Below are 18,034 nucleotides of genomic sequence, written 5' to 3' on the forward strand. Positions count from 1 at the left end.
AAGATAAGACTTTTTTCTTTTTTTTTTTTAAACCAGCAACAAACTTGTAGAAATGGGAGGAACCAGAAGTTGCTGCCTCTCCCCATCACCCTGCTTACAGTGGGGTGTGATTTAGGCCAGCCTGTGTTCCACCAAACGTGTAGTTAACTGGAGTACGTGCTCATTTCATTCACTGTGTTTGGTTCTTTTATTTTGCCTTCTTGTTGTAGAATTTCCTCAGTTTGTTTCAGAAAATTATCCTGAGGGACAGAACTGTTCAGGATACTTTAAAAACCCTCATGAATGCTGTCAGCCCCATCAAAGGCATTGTAGGTAAGTATTCTGAAACTGGCCTGAGGTGGGATGATGCTGTGACCTTTCCAAATTCACTAAATACAAAATTGTATTTTAACCTTTCAGCAAATTCGAATAAAATTTATTTTTCCGCCATTGCCAAAACACAGAAGGTTTGGCCAGCTTATCTCGAGGCTATCATGAAGGTACGTTGTGGACAAAAGGGTGATAATCGACGCTATATGTTTTTTATTATTCTTGTCATTTTGTTGCTCAAAGAAAGCTACTCTTTTTTTTTCCCTTTGTCATTAAAACAAAAATACAGTACTTCAGTTTATTATTTCCATAATTCATTTGTTTCTTTATCTTCCTCTCTAAAGCTTTTCTTGACTATGCTTTTCATTGGCCTCATGTTTTCCTTTTGCTCAAGAAATCTGTTTCTTTCTAAAATGCCTTTTGACAAGAGGTGCTTTTGCACAGGAAATGGAAAGTGTCCTCATTCAATAATTATCTAAACAAGTTCACAGACCATTGGTGTCTGCGGAGATGGGAAAAGCCAGGTTCTTTGGGGCACAGATTGTCTTACACTGTGAATAGAGTGCTGTGTCTTTGGAAATGAACAATAAAATGAAATGAAGGTATTAATTTGCTGGATGCAAATTAACTTTATTGTAGAATCCGCTCCTCCACTCTCCTGCCTTGTCACTGACGGTGGCTCCCAGGGAACCTCCAAACCTTCTGCATGTCCTTCTCTCATCACATGATGACCTGAGACATTGGGCAGCCCTTTACTGAACACTTGTTATGTTTGAAGCATCGTCAGTTGTTGGGTGACCCAGATTTAAAGGAAATACTACCTGTCTCCTCAGAAAACCTACTAACATTCTATTAGATTTCCTGGTAGAAAACTGGTTCATGGTTAAAGGTATCACTTAGCAAAGGAAAAGTCTAGAATGTCACAGGAATTCACAAGAGTTACATTCTCTTGTTCCCAGTTATAGAAGTTGCTCGTTGAGACAGTTCTCATTATTGTCTCAGCCAAATTCACAGTTTATTTCCCATAATTTTAGTGAGTTATTCATGGGTCGTGTATGTGTATTTAAGTGTTTAATTTGGAAACTCAGGATAGGTTAATACAAGGAGTCTTTGGCTCTGCTAGGTGTCCTGTTTTTATACAGGTCCAACGGTCCCTCACCAAGTGATTTTCAGACACTGAGAGCTTCTGGGGCCAAGTTTCTAATTGCGGGAAAAGCTGGGTGGAGTGAAGAATGCCCTGAGGTTGGACAGTCCTGAGTCTCATCTCGGTAGGAGGCCGAGGGAGAAGACAGGGGTTCTTAGACAAGGCTTGGATGTGTTCTGCTTATTTGCCAGGTGGTTTCAAGTCTAGTGGCTCTTCAGGCCGCAGCTCATTTGAATTGCTGGTCCCTGAGGACAAATTTGTGCCGTTGGATAGTGACCATAGCCACTAGCCACATGTTGACATTGAGCACTTGGAATGTGGCTTGGGGGAGGGGGGATGAGGAACCAAGCCTTTAATTTTATTTCATTTTAATCAGTTTAAATACGTAACCACTTGTGGCTAGTGGCTGCTGTATTGGTCGGTGCCACTCGAGAGAAATCAGGAAGAAGATGATAGTCTAAGTATCTCTAAGTGGGCAAATAAATGGGCAGAGGAGCCCCCAGGCTCCGTGGCCTCTCCAGTGTTGTACCAAAGGCTTGGGGTAAGCGCGCACCAGGCCGAGAAAGTGTTGGTCACCGATATTCAATGGGCTTTAGATAAGAACAAGTTATATTAAACTGACTTTATTTCTGTTTCTAATTGTAGATTGATACTTTTAAGGTAATCCTTGACAGAGTATCTAAAATTAAGCAAAGAATTATATGGGCCAGATGCAAGGTTAGAGGTACATTTTTGAGTGGTCTGAGAGAACCCACAATTTTCTTGTCCTCTATTCCGATTTTTAAATAATGTTTTCCTATTAACAAAAGGTTTCTTATAAGTAGCATTTTTTACATTGACTTTTATTTTCTTACAGTTCGAATGGTAGTCTAGTAACTATAGTGGCCGAAAGTAATACATTTGAGGTCATTTAATACTTTATTACAAATACCACTTAAATAATTAATAACTTTGTTCATAGAGAAGGTCTCTCTCTCTCTCTCTCTCTCTCTCTCTCTCTCTCAATCCTCACCCAAGGACATGCTTATTGATTTTAAAGAGAAGGGGGGGGAGGAAGAGAAATATCAATAGGTTGCCCCCCATATGTGCCCCAACCAGGGACCACATCCTCAATCTAGATATGTGCCCTGACCAGGAATCAAACCTGCAGCCTTTCGGTTTATGGGATGATGCTCCAACCAACTGAGCCACACTGGCCAGGGCGACTACTCTTATTTTTCTTAATTTTTCTCTGCTCCCAACAATTTAGAGGAAAGATGTTCATTTCTACCTTATTGTTGCTGGTATTATAAAATAGCCTCTCTAGATTAGCAAATAAAAAACTTACTAGCACAAAAAGTTGAGTATATTGTTGTTTTTATGATGCCAACGAGCTTCTGGGAGCAAGCTGAGATCTTTCTTAGACCACATCCCCTAATAGTTTGCTGTCACCTGACAGACATCTCCAAGTATCATTTTTGCTCATTGCTACTTGGGAATTACAGTGATTGATCAGCCATGGGAACATAATTCTGTATCATAAATCTGTTCTTTTAAAAGTCTGATCATTATATTTTGTTACAGTTGGCTCCCATGATCCTTTATGTTTTATTTTTTACACATAAAAAATTGCTCTGGGACAGTGTTATATGTTTCACCAGACTCCAGATGGGGTTCAAGGTACACAAACAAGGTTAAGGACCTGGGTTTAGAAGTTCACGTTGTTAGCGGGGACTCCTTGGTAGATTTGTGTGGATTATTTTTTAACCCAGATTATTACATGATCTTTGTTCCTGAGTGATGTGCAAGACTTATATTCACCAAATAGAGTATTAGAAGGAAATGGCATCCTTAAGCCTTGAGAAAGTTCAGTTTAGGACGAATGAGGGAGGTAGGGCCACTCCTAGCAGCTACTAATCTTGGAGAATTTATTTCAAAAGATCAAAACTCCAGCTCTAGAACAGACACTGGTAATACGTAAAGGCCCGAACAAGTCACTGTGGACAATATTAGACTTCGGGGCTGTTTTGAGGTCAACATTCCTTGAACAGTCTCTTGTGCTCCATCTGGATGAGGTTGCTCTTAGCCATGGAGCCCGTCCAAGCCCGTCCTTCAGTTTCTCTGTGGGACATTGTGATTCTCCAGTGAAAAGTGGGCACCTTGGTATGTGCCTCCTCATCCTCACTTCAAAATGCGGCCCTGCTCTACCTGTTCTTTCTCTTACTTGTTCACAGGTTGGGCAGATGCAGATTCTGAGAAAACAGATTGCCAATGAGTTAAATTATTCTTGTCGATTTGACTCCAAACATCTGGCAGCTGCCCTGGAGAATCTCAATAAGTAAGTGCCAGCATTTGAAAGAGCCAGCTGTGGGCCTGCATTGTTCATTATCAGTTAGCACCCCAGATTCTTCGATACCTACTCTTTTAAGTTCTTTTTGGGTAAGAAGGCTCTGGATTAATGGGCCTCCTTCCCATGGATAATCAGATCTATGTTTCCTCATTAGTGTCCCTTGATGTATGTGTGTGTGTGTTTATCTCTCTCTCTCTCTCCCTCTCTTTCTTTTTTAATGGATTCATTTATTCAACCAACATATATTGATTACTTAATGCACACCAGACACCGTGCTGGGTGCTTGCACAGACTGAGAAAGCAGTTACAGTTGACCTTCAGATAACATGGGTTTGTACTGTGGGTGCACTGATATACATATTTTTTTCAGTAAATACAGTAACTGTCTTTTCTCTTAGAATTTTCTTAACACTTTCTTTTCTCTTGCTTCCTTCAAGAATACCATATATAACACAGACAGCATATAAAACATGTTAATCCAACTGTGTATGTTATTGGTAGGCTGTTAGTATTTAAGTTTTGGGGGAGCCAAAAGTTATATATGGATTTTCAGTTGCACAAGAGGTCGGTGACCCTAACTCCCATGTTGTTCAAGGGTCAACTGGATTACCCAGATCCACACTTGACTTCCCTCTGGATTGAGTCTAATCACCCTGTGGGCAATTAGAAGTATTTTAATTACTAGGAATGGCTCTGGGCGCACATCCTGGAGTGTGGTCACATCCTCCACCTCCCCAGCAACTCGGTCTCATTTCTAGCCTTCTCCTTAAGATAAGTGATTCGTGCTTCTTGGTCACTAAGTCGGTGCTTTTGACAAAGTAGGTACTGAAAACAGTTCATTCAATTCATAAAACTTGAGCAATGAAAGCATTTGATCTGGGTTAATTCCAAGAGATAAAAGTAATTTGAGGTTAAATTTTTCACATATACCCAGTCACAGGCCTAGCAATTGAGAATTAGAAGGATCAAGTCCTCATTTTCCAGACGAGACTGCGGCCCTGGAAGATTTCATCATAATCTATATTAACTGTTGTATAAATTCAGTTAATCTCTAACACTTATCACTGTTTTGTTTTTTCTTCCATTTAGGGCTCTCCTAGCAGACATCGAAGCTCACTACCAGGACCCTTCCCTTCCTTACCCCAAAGAAGATAACACACTCTTATATGAAATCACTGCCTACCTGGAGGCAGCCGGCATTCACGACCCACTGAATAAGGTTGATGCTTAAAATACCTGATGGTGTGGTGGGCGGGAGAGTGATCCAAAAAGGTGATTTGGCCCAGCTAGCTGATCACGGTGCTAAAATAAAACACTGGGAAACCTGGGTTCAGATTCCAGAGCCGCCATTCACTCAAGTCCCTGCCCTTTCTGAGCTCCTTTCCCAGGTGTGATGGGAGGATGTGCTCACACCTTCTCTGCCGGGCCCGGGAGGTGGGAATCCAATGATAGCCGTGTTTGTCCTGGCGCCTTAAAGAGCAAAAAGTGCTCTGTCTGCAGAGATTAGGTTTAGGCTTGTCTGGTATCTGATACTTGAATTGCAGCTAAATGATGGCATTGGTCCTTCCCGCCCAAAGATATTTTCCTTTGGGTGGACAGTAATCACAATTATAATCTGGAACTACAGACTCTTTCCTGCAGTTCTGGTCTCCAAAATCCTCTTGAGAACTGAAAGTTTTTTCCCAGGTTAGTATCAGATCTCACCTGGTGGCAAAACGTGTTCCTGTGAACGTTCCTGTTTTGATGACTTGGATTAGAGGCTGTTAACCTAGACCCTACATTACCTTTGTAAAATCGATAAAATGTGAATTTTTGAAATCTGTATGATCCCCTGGGTTTTGGTTAAAAGATCATGAACCTAAATAGCAGCTTACATTTTCTGAGTACTGCTGAGCCAAGCACTGTTAACGACCATGTGTGTTCTCGCTGCATCTCACAGCGGATCTGTGAGACTTGCCTTCAGCCTGAGGCTCAGAGGGGCATCCCTTCCCCGGGCTCCTCACTCGCTGCGATGCGTGGAGCCAAGCGGTCTAAGCAGGCTCCTCCCCACATTGCTACCCAGTACCCAGGCTGGAGGGGAGCATGGAAGTAGCTGGGTGTGCCCTGACTGCTCTGCCAGGTGAACTGGGAGGGGGACTGCTCAGTGACCTGCCAGGGGGAGAGCGAATGACAAAGGAGACATCTGCTTTCTCCTTACGAACTGCCACTTGCTGCCATGTGGAGCTTCCCTTCCTTCTTTCTTTCTGTCTCCTTCGCACCCGCCCTTCCCTCCAACTTCGCCTTGACTACTTACTGCCTTGGCGCTCTGCCCCACTCTCGCTCATCACCCTTTTCCCCTCCCTTTGTTAATGACCTTCATGGGGAGCGGTGAGGTAACTGCTAATCTCAGCAAAATTGTGCCTTTCCCAGAAGGGCTAGTTGTTATATAGTATTTATGTTTGTGGGGGTGTGGGGGGGTCCATTGGTGTTAAATAAAACTCTGAAGGCAGCAAGTCAATGGAACCATTCTAGTTCAAGTTAATGGAACCATTTTAGTTCAGGTTAATGGAACCGTTCTAGTTCAAGTTAATGGAACCGTTCTAGTTTTAGGTAGCCTGAAAAGCAAAGGGAAATTAAGAAGCTTTTCATTTGTTAATGTGTTCTGCGGTATTGTGCAACATGGAAAAAAAAAATCCATCTTTTCTTACCTTTCTCTTTCCAGATATACATAACGACCAAGCGCTTATCCTATTTCCCAGTTGTCAACTTTCTATTTTTGATCGCTCAATTGCCAAAACTTCAGTACAATAAAAACCTAGGTATGGTATGACATTTATTCTTTGCATTAAGTAACAATCTCAATCGATTAATAACTAACAAAACAGCTGTTTGTATAGAATGCTATGTCACATGAAATCTTTCCTTAATTAAATACATGTTTATAAAGTCCATGCCTTTGGGCCTCTGAAATGTAATGCCCCTTCATGGAATGTGTACAGTGGATTTAATATCAGCCAAATATAGTCCACCTTCATTTCCAGCTTGTAAAATGTGTGGAAGCCTGGCTTCCCCCCTTTCTTTAATGTTTAGGCGGCTGATTATGGTGTGAAAGGACATTCTTTTGATTGGGGTCCTATTCTGTCAGTAGATGCCACATGCATACTGTGTGTCTAGAGCTGCAGCATGAAGAGCAGCGGTATAGTTAGGAGAGAAGAGTAGTACAGGGTTACTTAGCACTTTAAGACATGTATGATTACATGTGAAAATGTTCAGCACAAACAATAGATACCAAAGGCTTTCAGTAGAGTTAGCCTGTCCAGGAATATAACCCTGATTTTTCATCCTTGATCACTTTATATGGCAATTTTTTTTTTTAATAGTTTATTTCTTTATTTTCAGAGAGAGTGGAAGGGAGGGAGAAGGAGGGGGAGAGAAACATGATGTGTGAGAGATAGATCACTAGGTTGCCTCTCATACCCCCCCAACCGGGGACCCGGCCCACAACCCAGGCAAGTGCCTCGACTGGGAATCGAACCCGCAACCGGCAACCCTTTGGTTCGCAGACTGGTGCTCAGTCCACGGAGCCACACCAGCCAGGGCTGGAACGATTTTTATAATCACTTTTCTAATAGATTCCCAAGTACTTCCTGTTGCCAAACTTTTTATCTAAGTAGAGTTTTTAAAACTCCGCTGTAGCCCTGGCCTGGTGGCTTTGTTGGAGCGCTGTCCTGTGCATCACAATGTTGCAGGTTCAGGCCCAGTCCGGACGCATGAGGGAGGTAGCCAATCGATGTTTCTCTCGCTCTCCTTCCTCTCTCTCTAAAATAAATGAAAGTATCTTCGGGTGAGGATTTAAAAAAACCCACTATAAAATTTAGTTTACTTTAGAAGTACTATAAGAGCTTTTCAATAAATGTAACCATATTAATTTTTAACCAGCAATTGAGGTATTTCCCTGCCTGTTTCATAAGATTTTTTTAGGGTACAGATATGGAGTCCCTTTATAGTTTTCATTCTCTTGTTCAAAAATATTTCTTGATTCCAGACAGCTCCTATAACAATCCTTGTTGCTGCCACCAAATGCAGAGCCTGGTGGCCCCGGATAGACACTTGCTGTAGGAGGGAGGGAACCAACGTGTGTTTGGATTCTGGCTTCACCACTATCATCTATGTGGTGACTGTGGCCAAGCACTGAACCTCTCAGGCCAACCAGATTTTAAACATACTTAGTTCAGTACCCAGCACAGAGCAAGTACTCAACTGATGCCAAATCCTTCTCTATAAATCGGTCAGAATCAATGTCAAGAACCATTCCAAAATGGTTTTAAGGGTTCATCTCAAGATTCAGAGGTTCATGTTCTCCCTGTGTTATTACTAAATAAGCATACATGGTTCTCTATAATCATGAGTTGTCAGTGCGTGAGACATCTTGTTTTCATTAAAGACTGTTGCTCCACTGGCCCCAATCTTAGGTCATATTTCCTTCATTGTACCTAAGGTTAAGGTCAGGCACCTTCATTCTGATCAGGAAAGCACGTTCAGCTGCCTACTGCTCGAAAGTCAATAATCAATCAAGAGACAGGGTCTGGCAGGAGAAAAAGCTTGGTTTATTGAAGAGCTGGCAGCCTGAGAAATTGGGGGACTCTCATCACAAAGACTATCTTAACACCTCCGTTCATGCAGGGGTTTTGATGTGCAGGGAAGGAGAAGGCAGAACAAAGGAAACCAGAGGGGCTTGTGGGCTCTCGTTGACAGTGCTGTGTGCGAGTCAGCACAGCCTGCTCCCATGGCCATCTCGGAGCCGGTCAAGGTCAAGCAGTGGTCTGGTTTTTGTCAGTTGAAGGTGAGCACATCTGGAGCCGAGATGCCTGAAGGCTGTAGTCTGCTCCCTTTGAGGTTAGCTCCTAGAATCCTTTAAGCAGACAGGCTGTTAATCTGTGGCTATATGTGAATTTATAAGTCATCATTTACAGAAACAATGTTAAAAGAATGGTGGGGTGGATTATAATTAAATAACTGCTTCTGGTTCGCATGGCCCTATTCCATGGAATTTTCAGATCTTAAAACAAAACAGACCAAACCTGTAAGTGTCCCAGAAATGTATCTATACCTGACTACAGTTCTCTGCGTTAGACTGATTTGTTAGTTTGAGAATCAAATTTTTGGGAAGTAGGACTGAGGAAGAAACATCAGCGCATGTATTCTAAAAACATGTAATTAACCTGTGGGCATCTTTCTCAAGACTGATCTAATAACACATGCCTGTCTTAGTCTGTCTTATAAGAAAGAGTCTCTGTGGGGCTCCATTCACAGAGGAAGTCTGTTCTAAGCACACTTTTGCTCTCCACCTAGAAGGGATTATTTCTCCATGTTCTGAATACTATTAGTGTCTCCTACAAGGGGCATTGAGTAATTCAGGATTGACAAGGCCTAGGAGGTGAATCAGGATGGCTTGTTTGGGGATTTCTGATTTAAGTAAGAGACTTCACAGAAACCCAAATAGGTGGTCTGAGGGTCTGTCTGACCAGTTTGCCTTTAAATAAAGTTGTACCATTTTACACCCCACCAGCATTTGGCAGTGTCTCTCTGCTTCATGTTCACCATTCCCTTGGGTGTGTATGGTGTCTCACTGCAGTTTTAATGTGCCTTTCCCTGGTGATTAATGATGCTGAACACCGTTTCATGTGCTTTTTGGTCATTCGTTATCTCTTTTTGTTAAGTCTCTCTTCAAGTCGTTTGCCTGTTTTTAAATTGGGTTGATTGCTTTCTTATCACTGAATTGTAGGAGTTATTTCTATATTTTGAATATAAATCCTTTGTTAGATATATGTATTCTGAATATTTTTCTCACAAAGTGGCTTACCTATTCATTTTTTTATCGGTGACGCTAATGAGCAGAAGTATTTAATGCTGATTGTGTCCAATTTATCTTTTTTTTCTTTGTAATTAGTCTTTTCTGTGTTCTAAAAACTCTTGGCCTACCCCAAGATCACAAAGATATTCTGTTTTTTTCTAGAAGATTTATAGTTTCAGCTTTCGTGTTGAGGCCTTTGGTCATTTCAAATTGCTTTCTATCTACAGTGTGAAGTGAGAGTCAAGCTTTGTATTTTTCCCCATAAAGAATATCGAGTTTCAGCACTATTTATTGAAAAGATGGCTATTTCTCTATTAAAGTGTTCATATATCTGTGGAATTTCGGGTGATCGTGTAAGGGTGGGACTATTTCTTGATTTTCTGTTCTGGATCATTGATCTAGTACTTATCTTGGTGCCGCTACCCTCTTGATTACTGTAACTTTATAATAGGTTGAAATCAGCCAAGTAATTCTTCTAACTTTCTTCTTTTTCAATGTTGTTTTCCCCCTGGAGACCCTAAGCTCTGTCTCTGTTCCCCATGCAACCATCCAGGCAGAAGGTCAAGGGCTCTAGCTTTGGGCAGAAATCCTCAGTGAGAAATCCAGCCTTGGCACTCAGCTCACTTCACAGATTCCTTCTTCTACGGTCCTGACTTCTGCAGATTCTTTTCTTGCGTGACATTCAACATTGGATTTAAAAATGCTTCTTAAACATTTTATCCAGCATTTTAGTTATCATTTCAGAGAGTAGTTCCAGGTATCTTATATGCCATGCCGCCATTAATAGAAGTCACTTATAGGTCATTTTTCTTTTCTCATTTACATTTTTTCTACAATCCCATGCCTTCACTATGTACTCCAAAAGTGCTGGTAATTATAAAAAGAGTAATGATTTTATTGTGTTGACTCCTTCAGGCCACTGGAAGCCTCCACCAATCCCTGTGTAGTTCATAGTGTACTCCAGAGTTGTTATTCTTTCCAGGTGATCACGTGCCAGTGATGGTAGGGGCCCCAGACGTGCTGACACTCACGAACATTCGCACTGAACGAACGCTGCCGAAGGCCAGCGCACGGCCTGGTGGTGTAACCGGTGATCTGTGTTGCCTTGCAGGAATGGTCTGCCGGAAACCCGCCGACCCCGTGGATTGGCCGCCACTCGTCCTGGGCCTGCTCACCCTGCTGAAGCAGTTTCATTCCCGGTACACAGAGCAGTTCCTGGCGCTGATCGGCCAATTTATCCGCTCCACAGTGGAGCAGTGTACCAGGTACATAGGGCCAGCCAGGAATGCATGGAATCAGGGCTGCAGGATGGGCTCTTAACTGTGCACGGAATTCCTCTTGTCTGCCTAGTAGAGATGGAGATTGGCTGCCTTCCCTGCTCTGTAAAGCAGGTCAGGGCACATCTCCTTGCTCGGAGGAATTCAGGGTCGGCCCCTACCTTAGTGTCTCTGCCCAGAGAGTCCCCAGGTAGCTTGGAGAAGAAAGTTCAACCATTCGTCTGCCAGCGGCATGCCATGCTCAGACCTCAGTGAACCTGTGCCCAGCTGGGCCACAGCCAGGAGACAGCTCCACGCCCTTCAGTGGGAGGCAGGGGCATGTCTTGGGCAGACCCTGGACACCGCCCAGGCTCCTGGTGTGTAATGAAACTGAAATCACACCAAAGTTCCCATTTAATTCCAAGCTCCTTTAATTCTCCCCCCAGCCCAGCAAATGTAGCTTTTCTGGGATAGAAAAAGTTATTTGCATGAGATGCTGGGTCTTCAGCCTCCTTGACTGTGACCCTAAAGGGTCAGCCTGACATATTCTGTCATGTTACACATTCAGAATCTGGAAGAAAACCACTTGGTAAATTCTGTCAGCGTAACTTAAAGATAGCGAGGATGTTCTTCCGGGCCTCAGCTGGTCAGGTGGGACTTCAGAGGCCATTTTATCTACTGCCCACCAAGGGCCTGAATCAGCTCTCAGGTGTCCCTGGCAGGTAGTCATCCAGTCTCTGCTGGGACACACCCAGCAGTGAGGCACTCGTGACCACCCAAGGTGACACAGCACACTGGTGGAGTCGTTCTCATCATTGGAAAGTTCCTCGTTATGACACACAGAAAATGTCACCCTGTCTCTCTGAAAATGGCATTCATTGGGCTTTCTTCTACCCTTTGAGATTAGACAAAATAAATGCAGTGACCCTCCTCTGCAGTATCACCTCAAATCATTAATGTCACCTGCTGCCCTAGGTCTTCTCTTTCTTTGGGTAAGTCCCTCCAGCCGTTCCTAACGTGCTGTGGCTCAGAGGCTGCTCACCTCCTCTGGGGGTTCTAGTTTCTTACTGGCCATCTTAAAATGTGTTTTCGCAAACTTGTACCCAGATTCCAAATGCTGTCCCCCACCTTAGAGTGGAGGGTTATTACACTGTCAAGCACAGGGCGCCTAAAATTGCGACACTGGTCCTTCACATCCATTGTCTACCGTGGCTTGGTGTGATTTTATCTTTTTAAATCCTGCCATCTTTTTCCCATGAGCCTCAATCAGGCCAGCTCTTCCCCATCTTAGTTAATGGTTAGAACAACAAACACTAGATGTTTTTCTAGGACATATGGCCAGTCTTGTTTCAAAGAGCCAATTTTTTTAATAATTGAAAAATAGAAGAGAGCTTTAAAAGATGGGGAAGTCTCAATAATGAAACTGTAACAGTCACAAACTAAGGACAATTGCAAAGGAAATCTGATGGGTCTCACCCAGAACCATGGGGAGAGGAGGCCAAGGACTAGGTTCAGGCGGGACAAGGGTGGCTGCTCCCGATCACCTGCACACTGGCTGCCCCCGCCGCAGTTCACCATCTGCCCAGAGTTGGCGGACTCTTCCTCTCTCACGACTGCAAAGGATTAAGTGTGGCTCCAGTCCAGCAGGTTCCTGGCAAACCTGAGCAAGGTCATCATGATCAGGAGCTGAGCTGCAGCTCAGGGTTTCTGATTTGGCTCAGTGAAGCGACACGGGAGCTGAGATGTATGGGGATGCCCTCCTGCCCTGGTCCCAAGCAGAGCAAATATAAATAGAGCCCAGGCCACTCACTGAAAGACTGAGAGCAGTGGGAACTTTTCCAGGTGTAATCATCTTAAACATTCTTTTTTTCATATATGTTCTTTTTAATTTTTATTTATTGATCTTTAAAGACAGAGGAAGACGGGGAGAGAGAGAGAAACACATCATTTTGTTGTTCCACTTATTTATGCATTCATTGGTTGATTCTTGTATGTGCCCAGACCAGGGACCGAACAGCAGCCTTAGCACATCAGGACAACGCTCTGAACAAACGAGCTACCTGGCCAGGGCTTAAACATTCTTTTTGAAAGCAAAAAAAAAAAAAAAAAATCATCAGAGAAATACATTAGTAATCCAGTACCATAAAATCCTTTGTTATTTAGAAAATGCCAATCTGTACTTCAATTGGAAATCGATTCCTCACCTAAAACTCGTTTTGATAAAAATAAGAATGTATGCTCCACAAGACTGTCATGCACTTCGCTGCATCCTCAGCTCCAGAGTGGTTGGTGGTGTGAATGAATGAATGCATGAGTGGGATCCATACGGAAAACGACAAGGTGCTGGATTTATTAGATACCATCAAATGTACAGTAACGGTCTAGACACAAACCCAGATACTGGAGACAGAATGATGAAGACTTGGCCCAGGACCTCAAAAAATCAGCGCACAAACAACTGAAAAATTTTAGAGGGCTGATGGAAGATGCCAAGTATACTGAGAGCAAAGGAAAAAGCCATCTGCCCACAGGAGCCAGGCAGGACTTCACAGAGGAGCAAGTGCCCAAGCGAGGACTAGAAAGATGTCTAGAAGTTAACTTGCAAATAAGCCTGCAGAGCAAGTGTAGCTGCAGCGACTGGAGGGCATGGGAAACTATGGCTTCTCCAGGGACCTGCCCGTCTTTGAACCATGAAGTGCCAGCAGGGTACAGAGAGATGAGTCCAGACACACATCCGGGGCCACTTTGTGAAGGTCTACGTCCTGCTCTGAAGACAGGCGAGCAGGATGACGACTAGATGGGAATCAAGAGGATGTTCTATAGATTTGTTTCTTCTTTGACTTCCTTGAGTAATCTGTTGCTGATTCAGTATTTCAGTATGTTGACTGAGGGCCTCCTGTCCGCAAAGCAGTGAACTGATCCAGACTGTTCTCTCTTACAGCCAGAAGGTGCCTGAAATGCCTGCAGATGTCGTGGGTGCCCTTCTGTTCCTGGAGGATTATGTTCGGTACACAAAGCTACCCAGGAGGGTAAGTGATAAGTAAAGGACAGTATCCTTATAAAAAAGATGGCATCAAGCGTGGCCCTGGACTCCTTAGGAGGTCTGGTAGCTCATTCACAGGGGGTACCTGTCCCGTCACCGCTCTGCCCCACAGGTCTAAAATCCTACGTTCTCTGCCATGTTCAGTGCTGTTCAGGAAGGCAGAGTTTAATACAACTTCCGTCCCCCTCTCATTGTCTCCCATATCCTCCTTCTGCCACCAGCTCGCCCAGTTCAGGGGGTAAGATGTGCAATCCAGGCGAGAATTCCCCAAGTGGCCGGGGTAGAGAAAGAACCAAGTGTGATGTGTTCTTCCCTCTCCAGAGTAACCTGATTAAGTTCAGACCACAGCTAAAATTACGTACGACCACTGTTTCTGAAAATGACACTACTTTCTACCTTTTGAGAAATTGTTTTCCTCTTCCTTGCTTACTAGTAATTCTACTTTGATAGGTTTTAGCTCAAAGTGGGGAGGTTGGTATTAAAATATGAAAGACTTTCAATAGGTGCTGAAAAGCCATTCTGATTTTTAAAAAGTAGTAAGTTAGGAATCAAAGATCCATTTTTATAACAAAAGCCAAAGATGTTTTAAAAATTAACTGGCCATGCCATTCTGAGTAGAGACGCCAGTGGTGTTCTCGTTGAAGGCAGGACCGGCACCGTGGTCCAGGTGCGAGACGATAAAATAAATGCGACCGAAATATGCACAGTGGAAAGAAGACACATTTGTGTTCATTGAGGATCTAATTGTCTCCCTTGAATATCCACTAGTCATGTGAAAAGCAATTAAGAGTTCAGAAAAGCTGATTATAGCAATAATGTATAAAATAAATATCCTATAACCAATTCAAAAATATAATGCAAAAAAGTTCCTATTCACAGAATTAACAATAATATAGACAAGAATAACTTTTTGAGGAACTATGAAAGAATAATTTAGGAAAAAAGCTATAAAATTTTAAAATATAAGATTTAGAAGTCCATGTAGAATTCTGAATGAGGAGACTAGACTATTAGATATCAGTTCTTCCTAGTTTATATATTTACTTACACTTATGATTAAAATCCCAGATACTGTTTTTAAGTTGGGAAAAAGTTTTTTTAGAAATTTCAGAGGACTTGGGCTAAAATATAGGATTTGGAAAAAAGTTTAAAACATATTATACCAAATAGGAAAATATACTATAAGACTATAAAAATCAAAATAGTATGGTACTGGTATAAAATAAGATGGATCAGTAGACTAGAATGTGTAGTGTAGAAACAAATCCTGCACATACAATTCAAATTATATATAAGGAAAAGTAACATCTCAAATTAGAGAAAGGGCGTATTAGTCAATAATGCTGGGAAAGAAAGTAAGTTTATTATGTGGTTAAAACATAGCAAGTTAGTCTCTTCACACCTCCCATGTTTCAAAATAAATTACAGAGTTAATCTGAAAAGTGAAACAACTAAATTAGCAGATATTTGACTAAAATTAATGTATCAGCTCTCTGAACTACATAAAACACCAAGGGAGGAAACTGTAAGAAAGTGATAGAGATTTGATCTCTTATAAATGCTAAATGTAATTCAACAATTCTGTCAAATATCTCTTAATTTAAAAATTGGAAGAAGTATTAACAAAACACCAGTTTCCTTGACTTACAGTATGCTCTTTACACCAGTAAGAAAAAAATAATCAACCGAATCCCAAAAGGAAAAAAAGGGGGTGGGGGGCGGGGGGGCAAAGGATATTAACAGTCAATTTTTAGGAAAAGAAATATAAATGGCCAACAGACATTTGTAAAGATGTTCAATCTGACCTCTAGTCAAGGGACACAAATTAAAATAACAGTAAAATTACTGTTTCCACCCATTAAATTGGTACAAAGTCAAATTTTGGGTCCCTAAGTGCTTGGAAGGTTTGGAGAAATAGTACTTCTCAGTTCTGTCAATCAGAGTGTAAACTGGCTTATCCTTAGGGGAGGGAAATTTGGCTTTATCTATCTTTAAAAAAGGTTTTGTAATTTACCTCCCAGCAATACCACCTTTAGGAATATGCACCTAAATTCACCAAGAGGTAAAGAAGGACATAGATTATGTGTTCCTAATTGCGTGTGTGTGTGTGTGTGAGTGTGTGTAACCTGGAAGAATTCAATACAAAATAATAATCAGTTTTAGTTTTTCTAAGGGATTGAAATTAGAATTTTTTAAAAAATATTTCACTTATTTATTTTCAGAGAGATGGGAAGGGAGGGACAAAGAGAGGGAGAATGTGTTAGAGAAACATCGATTAGTCGCATGCCCCCAACTGGGGACCTGGCTGCAACCCAGGCAAGTGCCCTGACTGGAATCAAACTGGTGACCTTCCCATTCGCAGGCCTGCACTCAGTCCACTGAGCAACATGAGCCAGGGCTAGACTCTTTTTTTATACTCTTTCTGCATTTGCTAAATTTCCTATAATTAGCAGGTGATATCTTTATAATCGGAAAAAAATTAAACACTGCTTTTAAAAAATACCCATTTCCAGCACTTGGAGAGTCCGTAGCTCTATATTCCACCCATTCCACCCCTCAGGGCTTCCCCTATGAACAGCCAAGGGGATGGGTGCCTTCTGTGGGCCTTCCTCCTCTTCCCCCTCCGCCTTGGTCACTTGCCAGACTACCTGTTCTTCCTAGAGATGTTACCTCTTAGTACTTCCTCGCTGATCAAAGTGTTCTTAGGAACTCAGATTTGGAGGCAGGGGGAGCTGGGCAGCATCCTGAGATGTTGGCAGTGCCAAGAAATTAGACACCAAGACAGGACACCAGGTAGAGAGGCAGTGGTCTCAAGCAGCTGCCCGCCTGTGAGTCCTGGGCTTTCCCTATGACTCTCTCTGCTGTGAAGGATATCTTCATGAATTTAGTTTCCATATGGAATGTTTTGGATTTGTTCTGAGTGACACTATGAATAATTTAAGTCCTTTGTTTTATTCTCTTAGGTTGCTGAAGCACATGTGCCTAATTTCATTTTTGACGAGTTCAGAACAGTCCTGTGACGTTTTCTACTTTGATGTAAGGATTGTCCCTAAATCTTCCGACTATCACTAAAATGAATTAAGACGATGAAACTCAACTGCTCCTGTAACTGCACGTTTTCCCTTTATTATGGGAAACATCAGACTTTCTGAGTGAGATGCATCTCATGGAACTAGATAATATTGTTTAAATCATGGTATTATATGCAATTTCTATCATGTAAAAGCAGAACACATTTTTGTACTGCCTCTTGCAAATGCTGATTGTAATTAAGTATAAATCCATTTAGTTTTATGTTCTAAAGAACTATTTGTGCAACTCCAGATTTTCAGTAAAATAGTATTGCCAGTACCCAGTCATCTTTCTGCTTATTCAAAAATTATATATTCACTGTGCATAAAGCCTTGCCTGGAAGGTAAGGGATGCATCTGGTAGGTCCTGTGGCACATGCATGACAGACCGGCAGGCACACGGTGATAGACTAGTAGCAAATACAGTGAAGTATAGTAACCACACAATCTGTGGACCACAGACCATGGGAGTTTCTTGGTGTCTGAGGCTCAAGACCCCTTCCAATCCCAGATACCCTTGTTCCCGGTATCCCTTCTGTGGGACTGCCCACCTTCAGCCACTCCTTCCACCCTTTCCTCCCTTAGCAGCCCCTGAGCCTGCCCTCCCCCAAGTCCCCACGCCGGAGTAGCCAAAAGCCCTTTTCTTGGTAACAGCTTGCCCGTTAGCTTTTACCTCCCTGCCCTCCACTCCCACAATTCAAAATCACTTCTGCATAAAATTACTCTGAAAAGGGCACTGCCATCCTATAGCAGCAACTGAAAAAGAGCAAGGAAGGTGTTTTAGCCCTGTCCTGCTCTGGAGAGGAGGAACAAGTGGAAAAAAAGGAAAAGAAGGAAAACTGAAATGTGCTCAAAAGTCATTTAGCAAGTTACAGAGGAAGAAGCATTCATTTGTTATCAGGAGGTGAAGTGTGAGTCCTGGTTCTGCCGCTACCTAAACTTGGTCCCCGGCTGAACAGTTAGCACCATCTGTAAAATCAGGGCTAAATGATTTTCTAGATTCCTTTCGGTTTTTTAATTTTATGACAAGTTATTTTTCAGAAAACCTC

The 18,034-nt window shown here is 42.4% G+C and overlaps 1 protein-coding gene across 1 annotated transcript in view; it reads left to right on the top strand.

The window, feature by feature from the left end:
• WASHC5 (WASH complex subunit 5) overlaps window positions 1–16,998 on the top strand; it is a 54,199-nt gene extending 37,201 nt beyond the window's left edge. Inside the window, exons 22-29 of the mRNA XM_090283375.1 lie at window positions 210–312; window positions 400–479; window positions 3,667–3,770; window positions 4,872–5,001; window positions 6,484–6,580; window positions 10,727–10,880; window positions 13,813–13,900; window positions 16,878–16,998. Coding sequence (XP_090139501.1) covers window positions 210–312; window positions 400–479; window positions 3,667–3,770; window positions 4,872–5,001; window positions 6,484–6,580; window positions 10,727–10,880; window positions 13,813–13,900; window positions 16,878–16,934 — 813 coding nt within the window. The 3' untranslated portion in view covers window positions 16,935–16,998. The remainder of the gene's footprint in view (window positions 1–209; window positions 313–399; window positions 480–3,666; window positions 3,771–4,871; window positions 5,002–6,483; window positions 6,581–10,726; window positions 10,881–13,812; window positions 13,901–16,877) is intronic.
• Window positions 16,999–18,034: the final 1,036 nt, after the last annotated feature.

The sequence above is a fragment of the Furipterus horrens genome, unplaced genomic scaffold (assembly GCF_987537825.1).
Source record: "Furipterus horrens unplaced genomic scaffold, mFurHor1.1.pri manual_scaffold_7, whole genome shotgun sequence".
Lineage (NCBI taxonomy): Eukaryota > Metazoa > Chordata > Mammalia > Chiroptera > Furipteridae > Furipterus > Furipterus horrens.